The following is a 13,224-nucleotide window of genomic DNA, read 5'->3' as shown; positions in this document are numbered from 1 at the left end:
GGGATCACTAGCACTAAGCAAGATCTGCTCCACATATCCTCCATAATCCCTCCACCACCCCGTGAACACAGACGAGCGCGTGTGTAGGAGTGTGCGTCTCCTAAAGCAGAGTTTCGGTATGTTGCATCACCTGACTGTTTCAGGTACCTGTGTAGTAGAATGCATGACCCAGAAGAGCATAGGTTTATCATTATGCGTATATTTTTTGTGGGTGTCAGCGTTACGTCATGTGTTGGAGCATCCTCCCGTTCGACCTCCGTCTGACCCCAGGACGGATGGAGCTGATGGGAGGAAGGAAGTGTTTAGCATGTTCCTACAAGGACAGATGGAAGTCTCGTGGGGGCTGTTTGGTGTCATTCTATCCGCTTTGACTGAGGAGTACACTCTCTGTGACCTACACGCACACGCACACGCACACGCACACACACACACACACACACACACACACACACACACACACACACACACACACACACACACACACACACACACACACACACACACACACACAGCTTTCTCCATCTTTCAGGCTTTAATGTCACTTCTTGAAGTTCTTTGTTGCTTTTATTTTGAAGGAGACAAGCTCTTCCTGCGGTGCTTTCTCCTCTTCGGCTCCTTAATATCCCTTCAGGTGACGCGTGAGGGCATCACACATCTCTGATCCACCTCTGTCCATTTATACCTCCTAAGCCTTAGTCAGGGCCGTCAGATGCAGCTTGTAAACCACGCATCTGTCTCCGTAATCAGGTCAGATGAGAAGCCAACACACACACACACACACACACACACACACACACACACACACACACACACACACACACACACACACACACACACACACACTGTCCACTGCTCATTTCACCTGGGATTAATATAAATAGTCTTTGTTTTTGAGCAGCCTATGAAATGAAAGCCACCCGCTAGAACTCTCCTGCCTCATGAATCCACACACAGCTTTCTGGTGTTCTGTTGTCATAATGTTGTGACAGGCTGTTTCCTGCAGCCTCTTGATTGTTTTATCTGAAAACGCTGGTTGTGGCTTATCACAACCTCCCATTGTGGTCCAGCTTAGCAGAGCGACCGGACCCTTCATCAAGTCATTACAGCTTTATTGCTCGGTTACTCTGCACAGCTGAGTGGGAGGAAAACAAACATGAATCACTACAACCGTGAGTGGATGATTGTCTGAGTGGAACAGGTTGGATCTCTTGTCTTCCTTCCTTCATACTTAGCACCAGCGTGTTGTGTGTGTGCAGCATGTGGAAACGCAGGTCTATAAATGTCCCAGTAGAGCAGTGAGTAAGCGAAAAAGCCAGACAGCTACGATCAGCACGGCACTGCTGCACAAGATGTTTTATACATGAGGATGCTGTGCTGCTCACGATGCTCCGCGTTAATCAGACACATCCAGTCGGGAGTGTTTTAGTCCTTTTAGACTTCAGTGTATTGATCCTTGTGGGTGATGAGAGTACACGCACTCCTCATTACTGCTGACGGTGAGGTCAGTGAATGACTCAGACGTAGGCAAAGATGACAGTAGAGCAGCTGTGGTTATTTTGGGGCAGAAATAATGAACTGGGAGTGCTGCCGCTCTCTGTTTACCCTTCGCCCAGTCCTGGTGGCTGAGGTGATGGACAAGCACTTAAAGCAGCCGGGTTGCTCTGAGGAGGAAGGTAATAGGCGGCGGCCTGTCACGATGCATCAGCGCGAGCAGACAGATGGAGTCAGAGATCCATCTCAGATTTGTGGCCCGGTCACAGATGGAGCGGGCACGGAAACAGCAACCGAGGTGAGAGACGGAGAGATGCTGAAGGCCGACTTTGCTGATGGATTTGTTGCTGAATGAAGGCGGACACTGATACGGGCTCACTGGGCTGAAACCATGTGACATCAGGAGCCAATTTATAAAAACACCAAACTGAAGCATCACTGATTTTCTCCTGCTTGTGAATCGTCTCTCCTCCAGAGGTCTTTACAGTGGAGCTGGCTGATAGATGGAGGATGTTAGTGCAGAGCCGGGGAGTCGCATCCGTGACAGTCAGTCATTGTACTTTAACAGCAGACGGCACCACGGTGTCATTGTATCAGCGCTGAGAGCAGACCCACAACAGACGCTGAACAAATAATAGGAGCTTTATCTCACACGTTCAGACGTGGAAATGAACAAAGGCCGCGGCAATGAACACATCACAGGTGAGCGGAAAGTTATTAAGCTCCAGATTTATCTGTGGACCGAGAATTAGGTTTGACGTAGTGTAATATGGAACAAGAAAACATTTCCTTTGGATGGAAACGACTGCACCGAGTCGGATCTGTTACTCATTGTCCTCATGAAACACTGCGGGCGCCGTAATATATTAGAATGTTCACCTGACTCTGTTTGTCCACATGAGACAAGAATCTAATCTGAATCTGACAAGTATTCAGACATCCAGAGATGAGTAGGAAGCAAAGAAGCAGTAAAGTTGTTCTTATAATAAAACTGCAACCTGAGATTTTTCGAATGAATGAGCGTCAATGCTACATATGTGTGTGCGTGTGCGTGTGTCTGAACTGTACAGGTAATAGTTTGAATCAATCTTCCTGGGTGATTTTACATTTTTATTTTCTGTTACAAGCGTGTCCCATCTGCTTAATGCACCTATTTACCTCCCTGACTGAGACAATCCACGACCGACTGACAAGCAGAGCACTTTGGTCCCTAATGAAATTTGTCCACTCATGAATTAAATATTAATTAACTGGACCATATGGAGTAATTTATTAGAGTGAAGATAATAATCATTGGTCAAGTAAGACCAGTGTCATGCTCGATGTCCTTTTAATAGATTTAAGTTATTTACAGCATCAAGAGCTTCCTCCTTCTAACATCCATAAAGTTTCCATGCTGCTGGGGTCTAATGCAGATTCACAGGAGGAGCACATGGTGCAGATCTGCCTAATCACCAGATGCCTGCTCCTTAATGCATAATGCATCAGATGTTATTTCAAGTCTGCAGGGAAAACACAGCAGTGATTTGCATTAATATTTTATCACGCCGCCGTGACATCAAAGCCTAAATGGAGGCGACCCCGCGTGTGCTCGCTCCCATTGATGGGCTGCACCCCGGTGGCCGATGCTTGGCCTCCATGTGGGCGTCAGGTGGAGAGGTGATAATAATGTGTTAAGCTGGTTTAAACTCAAAGGGAAGACAGGCTGATAAATTATAATATGATTTCTACAGAGAAGCTGTTTGGTTTTTAACAAAGAGGGTGAATGTATTAAAGGAAGCAATTCCTAAAATTCTTAAAGTCATCATATTAACGATGTTCATAATATCTGTTTACAACAACAACCGATGTCTGCTGATAATAATAAGTCCAAAATGAAGTGACGTCTCATGGTCTGTGTTCCCTCAGATGACAGCGCGTCGGCCGCCAGCAGCATGGAGGTGACCGACCGCATCGCCTCCCTGGAGCAGAGGGTCCAGATGCAGGAGGACGAGATCCAGCTGCTGAAGTCCGCTCTGGCCGACGTGGTCCGCAGGCTCAACCAGTCGGAGGAGCAGCAGGCCTTGGGCTCGCGCAGGGGCCCCACCAAAGGTAACGGACCCCACAGCCACGGCACGGGTCTAGGAATGGGCCCGACTGTGGAGAACAGGCTGGTTAAAACCTCACTGTCAGGTTGAAGCCCTCATTTGGAGAAATCCTCTCTGTGCCTTTTCTCTGTTTTGCTCTTTCCTCTGTCTGACTGCCCTCCCGTCCTTTCCTCCCCCGGACTGTGTGTCGCTCCATGTGTCGCGCTTTACCTTTAGACCCTGCTCTGATGAGAAAGTCTCCCTCAGCAGACAGCGCTGTTGGGAAGCCAGGTAGGCTGACTGTGGAGTCTGTGTGCACTGACCAGGCCTGAGTGTGTGTGTGTGTGTGTGTGTGTGTGTGTGTGTGTGTGTGTGTGTGTGTGTGTGTGTGTGTGTGTGTGTGTGTGTGTGTGTGTGTGTGTGTGTGTGTGAAGCGAGCACTGCCTGCGAGCATCGTGATCCCCACAGCACCTCCTAAAGTAGGTACATGTAACACAATGAACCCACTCCATTTGTGGTTAGAGTGAAGTTCCCAAAATATCAAACACCACCCAATCAGTCAGGGGACAGATTTCATCCAAAAGAAAATGTACAGTCACATCTGAATGCAGCATGTAAAGCCACTGGCACCGATGGAGCAAGAAGAGGTGCAATAACAACACACTGCACGTCATCACTTCTCTAATATTATTTAGTAATAATACATCAGGTGTCGATATTCAGCTGCCGTGGTTTAAGCCTTTATGTCTGTCTGCATGAGAAGCTATTTGCACTTTTTTCATGTCTCCAGTAAATGTGAGGGATGAGACAGAAGCAGATTATGACAGATTATGAGCTGACTCCTGACAGCGACTGTGGATGGATGCTGTTTGTGGTTTGATTTGTGAGCTGGAGGGGGACTCAGCTCCACAGACTGAAGGGGAACGATGGGAGGCTTGTGAACAATCTGGCAGGGATTCGTCTTCTTTAACAGTATGAACTCCTCCGTTGGCCTCGGCCGCGTCCTGTAGCTGCTACTGCTCGTAAACAATGAAGCGTGAGAGCGCGTCTGCGTCCGCTGCTAAAACAGTCTCCATTAAATATGCATCACTGCAGATAGAGCTGGTGTTTGTTATTCTGGACCTGAGGAACCGACATGTGTTGGGTCTAGCTGCATGACTGTTTGTTCTGAATCATAGGATTTCTATATTTATAGGAGTGTAGTGTGGCACTTAAATTTTTATGAAGATTAATATTTGATTTGCATTTCTGGATTCATTGATCCTTATGAAATAAGAGTGAAGAGGAGCTACTGTTAGTGTTTAGAGCAGCATGAGGAAGAACTAGCTCTCTGTAAGTGACCGTCAAGGCCCTGCCTGGATGTCAATAAGATTTATTATTATATTAGATTTATTAGATGACAGTGGATGAAACATAGAATGTCAAGTCACAACATGTCAAAATCCAGCTTTACAGATTCCATGTATTTTGTGAGTGACACTAATCCAGCATCGAGCTCGTTTCTGGCTGAACCCCTGCTGTGCTTCTCCTCGCAGCCAGGCCAATGATCGCCACGCTGCCGCTGCGGCCCACAGTGAACAACGGGACCATCCTCCCAAAGAAAGGCAGTGGGACCCTGCCCTCCCCGTCCGGACCCGGGTCCAAGAAGGACGGCAGTACGGCCGCCAAGAGGTGAGGAGGCCTAAAGATCTATAGCACACGTTAACGCGCGATGCCGAGGCAGATTATCACGCTCAACCAACGCTGTGCCGCGGGCCGGACCGGGCCTGAGTGGGTCATGGGTCTGTCCAGAACTGAGCGCTGCGGATGCAGGACTCTGCTCTGTGTTGACTTTTGTTCCAATCCAGTCAGCTCGTTCCTACAAAAGCCACAAAGCCTCCGATTGTGTGTGAGAATGTGTAGACGCGTGTTGCATGACATTTTGATGCTAATGAATTGTCATCGTTACTGAACATTATCCAGACTGTTTTTCGTGCACTCAGGTTAAGGTTTTTTGCTCATACACTAAATCAAATATAAACTATTCAAAGTATTATGCTGAAAATAATTATTAAACTCCTTGTGCTTCATTCCTTTTATTGTTGGTTGACTCTCTCCTTTACTGTATTTGCGAGGGCAGTAAAGTAAAACCTATTCAGATATGAAATAAAAGAGTTGCTGTGTGAAGCTGCATCTGTCGCCTCTCTCTAAGGTTTCACGTTGGGTTTGTTTGCTCCTGTTTCATCCTGTTTACGTGTCCTTCCAGTCTGTCCAGTTTGTCCTCTCTGTCTCGCTCCACCAGAATTCTCCATCTGCCCCTGAGGTGAGAGGATCCCGACCTCCCGTCTGCACCGTCACAGCATCGCGTCCATGCATGTTAACCACTAAATCAGCCACACGCAGGAAAAGCCTTCATTTTACTTCCACATTAACTGTTCATTCAACCCATTGCTCTCATGGCCGAAGTGTTAATGCTGTTGGTTGGTCACAGTCCCGTCAGGGTTGGCATAAAGTCCACAGGGCTGCCTCCACAACACCCAACGGCACAATTATGAGGATTTCTCAAAGGACACGAGAGCAAATCATGGCTTCTCTCTCTTTTAATTGTGTTGTCTTTACACACAGACGTCTCCCTCCAGAAGGGACGACGACGGCCACGGCCAGTGTTAGGATTTGAAAAGCCTTTTCTCCCGTAGGGTGGATTAGGTGTCCGGGTTCACGGACGCCGGACTGCTGATGGAGCCGTTCCTTTGTTGTGACTCGGCGGCCGCTCCGCACCAGAACACAGGCCCGCCCACGCCTGAAACGGCAGAAACCGAACAACATCAACACTTTTCTTTGCTTCGGTGCCACTTCCGTCATGCTGTTATACAGTCATTAAAAGCACTGTGATGCGAGCCTCAAACATGGAATAAACGTGTCAGGTAGTTTCACGGCCCGCTCCTTTTTCTCACCTCAGCACCGTGAGGAGAACCAACTCAAACGAACACGTGGGAACGCTGACGCGGAGGGACTCGGGCGACTCCAAGGGCAACCGGACGCGGGCCGGATCCACGGGCAGCAACTCCAGCGGCAAGCGCAGCGAGAGGTAGCGTTTGACTGTGGCTCCGGCACGCGCACGTACTGTAGGACGCACACAGCGACGCGCACAATGACGGACGTGTGTTTGCTTCTCACTCTGCAGCAAACAGAGGGACCCGGTGTTCAACGCAGGTGAGAACCAGACGCTGCTGTGACATCACAGACAGTCTCACACACCAGAAGTCACTCTGTAAGCTGCTCGTTGTGTAACCAGTCCAACTCATCCATTGCATCTTCATGTGTGTGTTCGTTTTCACGCTCTTCCCCGCATTATTTAAGTTGAACCTTTCGTCGTTTTAAACATTTTTTGAACAGGTCCCACTGAACTAAACGCTGAACGAAGCCACTTCCTGTGAATCGGCCTTTGTTCACAGCTGACACTATACAAACATCACAGTCTAAGTTGTTGAGTCGGCTTCTTTTATATTGTCACTTTGCCGATCGGGTCCTGACGCCTGCACACAGAACCGAGCTGTTACTACTATTATTACTCAGACTTGATCAAATTAGCTGCAGCATCTTTGAAACAATAGGGTTAAGAAACAATACAGGAATACAGGAATCTAAGAGCTGAAGAATGAGCTGAGATGAAAGGAAGCACAAGATGAAGCTGCCGTTAGACTTTACTGAGAAAAGAATATGAAATTAGTATTGATCCGACTTTCTGTCCCGCATGACATTGATTTTTGTGCAGACTGAAGTGCAGGTTTTAATTTGGTCTAAACACATCACCCCTTTATTTAGCTTTGACATCAGATTCACAGGCTGAAGTTTAGCGTCTCCACCAACAAACTGCACATATGATCCAGAAACTGTTGTGATTTTGCTGTCGGTAATGAATTTTGTGGTCACTGGATTTAATTTAATTACACACAGGCAAACTCCTGCAATAGCAATCAGAGCATTGTCGAGGGCAAGATGTACAGCTGGCTGATAATTAGCCAATCAGAGTGATAATTGCAGCGGTAGCTCCTGCCAGTACGATAATTAGCTGCAACACAAGAAGCGATTACATGCTGAACGCTTGCTACTTAACGGAAACGGTTGCTTCTCAACGATATCTAAGGCCTCAGGTCAGTGAATGAGGAACATTTAAAGCTAATCACTTGTTCACAACAGAGGAGCAGATGCAGTGAGAGCTTTAGGAGCAGATGCTGCTGCTGATTAGCAGCAGGAAGTGCAGTCAGAGTAGGACAGACCAGGAAGTGAGGAAACCATGTGACCCCTCACCTGGCGCTTGTGTCTCTCTCTGTGACCTTTACAAGGGATGCGCCGCGTGACCCACTGCAAAGGTAGGCCCCCCCATCACCACCACCATGACCCCCGGCCTCCACAGCTCTCAGAGCAATGCACGTGATGCACAACATGCTTCTGCAAGAGACTCAGCTTTAATGTGGCGGCTGTGTTAAAATCAGCATCAGGATTATTCTATTCGAGATTAGTGATTGAAGCGTTGATCAGAGAGCTGTCCAGACAGGGACACGAGTGGGTTGGTGTGTGTGTGAAAGTACTGCTCGTTGTTTGAGACACACACACACACACACACACACACACACACACACACACACACACACACACACACCTGAACCTGAACTAACCTCCACTGAATCCTGCACCAGTGTGATCACAGCGTTTGCAGTTCACTCACTTCAACTGCGTACGAAGCTGCTGCTGCTGCTGCTTCGTTTGCTCACAGCCTCACAGTTTCCACTCATTTGGCATTTAGCCTCTGTCGCCATAGTAACATCACAAAGATTCCCGACATTCGATTTCTCACAGTCACTTTGAGTTTTTTCTGCACAACTCCTCCGTCCTGAGATTTCCCAGTGAAGTCGGAGGGAGTAGATTTCTTCTGCTCTTCTGATGATTATTTGCATTACAAACACACTAAGTCTCTTTTTTTGGATAGTTTCCATTAAAGTCTGTTTGATTTTGCTGCTTGTAGTTTTATCACGCAACCTGAAGTTTCATCTGTTAGTGTGTAGTCTCAACGCTGCTAAGAAAAGACTACTGTTAAAGCCAGATCATTCCTCCTTTGCCCAGTCTTGTTCATTTCTAATTAATTATTTAAACATTATCTTCTAATATAATCTCTTCCCTCTGAAGCTAAACCAGTGGTTCCTGCACCTGTTGCCTCCCCTGCTTAGAGCCTTAAACCATGTGGTCACATACCTCCACGAGATGAATGTCTTAAGAAGATTAACAAAAGAGTCATTTTCTCACATAAACCTCTCAGACGGATTATTTCGTCCAGAGGCCTGAAAGATAACATCATACAGCACTTACATAAAAATAAAGCATTCATAAGAGTGTCAGGAAAAGGAATAACAGGTTTTTCATAACCATATTAGTTATAGCTTTTCCTAAATATTTTGATATGATGCTAATTAAAGAAAATCCAAGCAAATAATTGGCCCTTATCTCGACTGACCTTTAGTCTGAAGCCTGGATTATCCTATTTGTGCTTTTGTTTGTTTCTGTTGTTTGTACAAAGACACACTGTTCCACTGGGTACATGGCAAAATATGAATTAGAAGCTCCTTAACAGAACTATTTAGTAAGAGGACCTGGACCCGCTGGCTGGGAACCACTGGTTTAGACCAGTAAAACACTCCCCTAAGGGGAAAAAAGGGGGGAAAGACTCTCCAAACACAGGTTTTCATTCCAATTGATATGTCTTTAATGGTGGTTGCCTCTAGTTTTCCTTTAATGGCTAATTTCATGATAATCATATTAAATGTGGCACAAAGCCAGCCATAATATCTGTCTAACAACCCTCCACCCTCTTCCACCCCTTACCTGACCTTTCACCTTTGACCCTGACGACCTCCATCCCTGCCTTGTACATTGTAGTCACCGTACAGCTTTACCTGAGCCTCTCCGGGACCGGCAGCGGCCCCGTGGCTTCGGCTGGTCCCTCCTGTCCGGCCGCTAAGCCCCAACCCATATCAGACAGCGGCGCCAGGAAGGGCGGCGCCGCCAAGGTGCCGCGGGCCAGAAACGCCCCGGGTTTTAGCCTCCAGTTGAGAAAGTCGGGGAGTTTGTCGTCGTACTCCCCCCTCGATACGCCCAGTTATCGCAGCCCCGTCAAATCTCCCAGTCAGTACTTCCAGATTTGTTACTAGTTTATTCCCATTGGAGTTTGAGACAGCATCGATGCACAATGGGTTTTATGTCACGAACTCCACATAGTTCTTCTATGAAAAGCAGTCAAGAGAGTTACTGACCTTATGACCAAGTCTCACGAACTCTGTACAGTAGCTGCGTCCTGTTTCTCACCTGAGATCTGTAAAAAGGTGGATTTTCAGTTAGAATTCCCTCAGTGTTTTCTGCATGATTCATTTTTTTTGCATGTTTTGATTCAACAAGGATTTATTATCATTTCTACGACTGGATCTGTTTTTATTTTCCATAACATTTCCATCGCTCCGCTTTGTCTGCATTTTATTTCAGTTAACCCTATGCTTTTTCCGCTGAATGATATTGAATGAGTTGTGTGGTTTTTAACCAAATGTTTGCAGTTCAATGTTATATGTCATGTGTGGTTGAAATAAAGTTAGTTTAAAAGACAATGAAAATGTTGTCATTTGCTGTATGTGAGTTTCAGTCACATTAAAGAAAATACATGACTTCATTCTGCTTCCATCGCGTCATTCACACCATAACAATCGCTAGATTTCCTGTGATCATGTCTGCGACAACTGAGAGCAGATTATACCACGTGCAGTAATGTGGAATCGTCTGACGTGTGACTTTCTTTTCCTTTTCTAGAGGAAGGTTATGTGAAAATGTACTTGAAGGGTCGTCCCATCACCATGTTCATGCCCAAAGACCAGGTGGACAGCTACTGCCTGGAGGCCAGAGCCGAGCTGCCCGGCAACAAACTCAAGCTGGACTGGGTGTATCCTTTGACCTGCAGGGGGTTCAGTGGGCCGGGAGGCGCGAAATCCAGGCCGGTGGCGGGAAATCCAGGCCGGGAGGCGCGAAATCCAGGCCGGTGGCGCGAAATCCAGGCCGGAGGCGGCGTGGGAGCTCTGTGGGTCCAGTAATAACCGCTGGAAGGCCGAGGCACAAGCAGTCAGCAGCTCCCCTTTTGATCGTGGGGGATTTTTGTGTTTGTTTTATTGGTTGATGAAGGGATGAATGCAGCGTGTTGTCTCGCGCCTCAGCAGAAACCCACAGGGAAAAATAAGAGGATGAAAACGTGTTGTGTTCCTCGACCGTCCCCGTGTCCAGCTACGGTTACCGCGGTCGCGACTGCCGCTCCAACCTTTACCTGCTGCCCACGGGGGAGACCGTGTACTTCATCGCCTCGGTCGTGGTCCTGTTCAACGTGGACGAGCGGCTGCAGAGACACTACACGGGCCACACGGACGACATCAAGTGGTACGAGCCGTTTTCCCGCCATTCCTAGAGTCTCGGAGACGAACCGCCCCCGAACGCTCAAATCCGCTCCGCTGGCGCGCGGCGGCTACGGCGAACATCACACTCCGAGCTTCAAAGCGCCGCCTTTTATGTTCGACCGCAACGCTCGCTCATCTTTATTCGCACGCTGCGTTTGATGTCAGAGAGGCTTTTAGCCGTTTTAACGTTTCTCTCTCTCCACAGTCTGGCTGTCCACCCTGATAAAATCACCATAGCAACGGGGCAGGTGGCGGGAACCTCTTCAGACGGAAAAGTAAGTCAGACCTCTCTTCTTCTTCTTCTTCTTCTTCTTATTATTATTATTATTATTATTATTATTATTATTATTATTATTATATGAGATGTAGTTTTGCTCTTCACCCTGTTGGTTCTGACCTGAACCCACTTTGTATTCACTGTGAGTTTCACTCACTAGCGCCGCAGTGTTCTGATGATGTATTTGACCCGGTCTTTGTGCTCTGGCAGCAGCTGGCGCCTCATGTCCGCGTGTGGGACTCCGTCAGCCTCAACACGCTCCACGTCCTGGGCGCGGGCTTCCTGGACCGGGCCTCGGTCTGCCTGGCCTTCTCCAAGTCGGTAGGGCCGCCGCCGCCGCCGCTGCGACGCCCGGCGCCGCGGTTGACGCCGGTTCCTTCTGAACCTTCTGCTTCTGTGTGTTAGAACGGCGGGAACACGCTGTGCGTGGTGGACGACTCCAACGACCACGTCCTCTCCGTGTGGGACTGGCAGAGAGAGGACCGGCTGGCGGAGGTCAAGGTATGAGGCGTAAACAGACACGCGCTGGACGCGACCTCGCTCCTGCTCTAAAGCGGCCGCGTCCCGTTTTCAGTGCTCCAACGAGTCGGTGTTTGCTGTGGACTTCCACCCGACCGACAGCAGCGTGGTGGTGACCTGTGGCAAATCCCATCTGTGCTTCTGGCACCTGGAGAAAGGCACGCTGGTCAAGAAGCAGGGGCTGTTCGAGGTGCGTCGCCGGGCGCCGTCCCCCGTGGACGTGGAGGCGAGCGCTCCGTCACATCTGTGTCTCTGCTTTTTGTCCTGCAGAAACAAGAGAAGCCCAAGTTTGTGTTGTGCGTGACCTTTGCAGAAAACGGTGACACTATAACTGGAGACTCGAGCGGAAACATCCTGATTTGGGGAAAAGGTACAAACAGTTGATCACTAAGTCCTGTTTCTGGTGCTTTTAGAGGTTCTGAGGAGTTTAAAGCTTGAAAACGGACCAACGGGAGCTCATTGTGCTGCAGTTCCACTGGGCTCTAGCTCTTTCATTGCCTTCCCGCAGGCACCAATCGCATCAGCCACGCCATCCAGGGGGCTCACGAGGGCAGCGTCTTCGCCCTGTGCACGCTGAGGAACGGCGCGCTGGTGTCGGGGGGCAAAGACCGCAGGCTGGTGTCCTGGGACGGCAGCTACCAGCACCTGCAAACGGTGGAGGTAGGAGACGGGAGAGGAATTAAAAGTGAGGCTGCGTCTAAAGTGGATGTCAAGTTCTTCCATTATGCAGCAATAACGCCTGAGGCGGCGGGTTTCACATCCTGAATGTGGCACCACGTCATTAATATTACAGAGGCGGACATGCGTTTATGCAGTGGTTTCCTGTTTTGTCCTCAGGTGCCTGAGCTGTTTGGGCCCATCCGGACTATAGCGGAGGGACGAGGGGACACCGTGCTCATCGGAACCACCAAGAACTTTGTTCTGCGGGGCAGCTTGGATGGAGAGTTTGTGCCCATTACACAGGTAGCTGCGCTGTCTGCTTCACTACGTCAAGGCTGCAATGGGTCCATCCACCATCCACCCCCCTCCTCTCCTCTCTAGGGCCACACCGACGAGCTGTGGGGTCTGGCTGTCCACCCGTGGAAGTCCCAGTTCCTCACCTGTGGCTACGACAGGCAGGTCAGCCTGTGGGACTCCAGTTCCCATCAGCTCATCTGGACCAAGACTATGGAGGTAGGTTCAGTCAACACTGACCTCTGGGGGCGGGTGTGAGAATTACAGTATCTCACACACAAGTAGTTTGTTTCAGTCTGGATGTAATGTTTTCTTAAAACGTGCTCTACCATGACTTTCCCACTTGTCGCATTCACTCTTGACATTCAACATTCCGACAGGATGCTGCCCAGTCGGCAGGCTTCCATCCCACTGGAGCTGTGGTTGCCATAGGAACCCAGACTGGCAGGTATTA

At 48.8% G+C, this 13,224-nt stretch overlaps 1 protein-coding gene and 1 long non-coding RNA gene across 9 annotated transcripts in view; one reads left to right on the top strand and one right to left on the bottom strand.

Moving 5' to 3' along the window:
- Window positions 1-13,224, top strand: part of eml1 (EMAP like 1) — a 28,174-nt gene that overhangs the window by 12,210 nt on the left and 2,740 nt on the right. For 2 of the 8 annotated variants that reach the window (XM_029138452.3, XM_029138448.3), the window contains exons 2-19: window positions 3,400-3,582; window positions 3,795-3,848; window positions 5,093-5,228; window positions 5,803-5,859; window positions 6,496-6,624; window positions 6,721-6,749; window positions 7,883-7,909; window positions 10,389-10,518; window positions 10,854-11,003; window positions 11,226-11,295; window positions 11,508-11,618; window positions 11,703-11,798; window positions 11,872-12,006; window positions 12,087-12,186; window positions 12,325-12,476; window positions 12,654-12,779; window positions 12,858-12,989; window positions 13,151-13,218. In XM_029138452.3, coding sequence (XP_028994285.1) covers window positions 3,400-3,582; window positions 3,795-3,848; window positions 5,093-5,228; window positions 5,803-5,859; window positions 6,496-6,624; window positions 6,721-6,749; window positions 7,883-7,909; window positions 10,389-10,518; window positions 10,854-11,003; window positions 11,226-11,295; window positions 11,508-11,618; window positions 11,703-11,798; window positions 11,872-12,006; window positions 12,087-12,186; window positions 12,325-12,476; window positions 12,654-12,779; window positions 12,858-12,989; window positions 13,151-13,218 — 1,885 coding nt within the window. Of the gene's footprint in view, window positions 1-2,144; window positions 2,194-3,399; window positions 3,583-3,794; window positions 3,849-5,092; window positions 5,229-5,802; window positions 5,860-6,495; window positions 6,625-6,720; window positions 6,750-7,882; window positions 7,910-10,388; window positions 10,519-10,853; window positions 11,004-11,225; window positions 11,296-11,507; window positions 11,619-11,702; window positions 11,799-11,871; window positions 12,007-12,086; window positions 12,187-12,324; window positions 12,477-12,653; window positions 12,780-12,857; window positions 12,990-13,150; window positions 13,219-13,224 lie in introns of those variants that run through there. The other 6 variants (XM_029138451.3, XM_029138449.3, XM_029138450.3 and 3 more) reach the window with 6 other exon arrangements.
- LOC121201953 (uncharacterized) lies at window positions 6,119-12,399 on the bottom strand. The gene is made up of 3 exons (XR_008693664.1): window positions 12,263-12,399; window positions 9,845-12,080; window positions 6,119-6,336 (listed from the first exon to the last, which is right to left on the bottom strand). It is a non-coding gene; the product is annotated as an uncharacterized LOC121201953 (long non-coding RNA).

Source organism: Betta splendens, chromosome 22 (genome assembly GCF_900634795.4).
Source record: "Betta splendens chromosome 22, fBetSpl5.4, whole genome shotgun sequence".
NCBI classification, from domain to species: Eukaryota; Metazoa; Chordata; class Actinopteri; order Anabantiformes; family Osphronemidae; genus Betta; species Betta splendens.
This window is presented reverse-complemented; position numbering and strand designations above follow the sequence as displayed.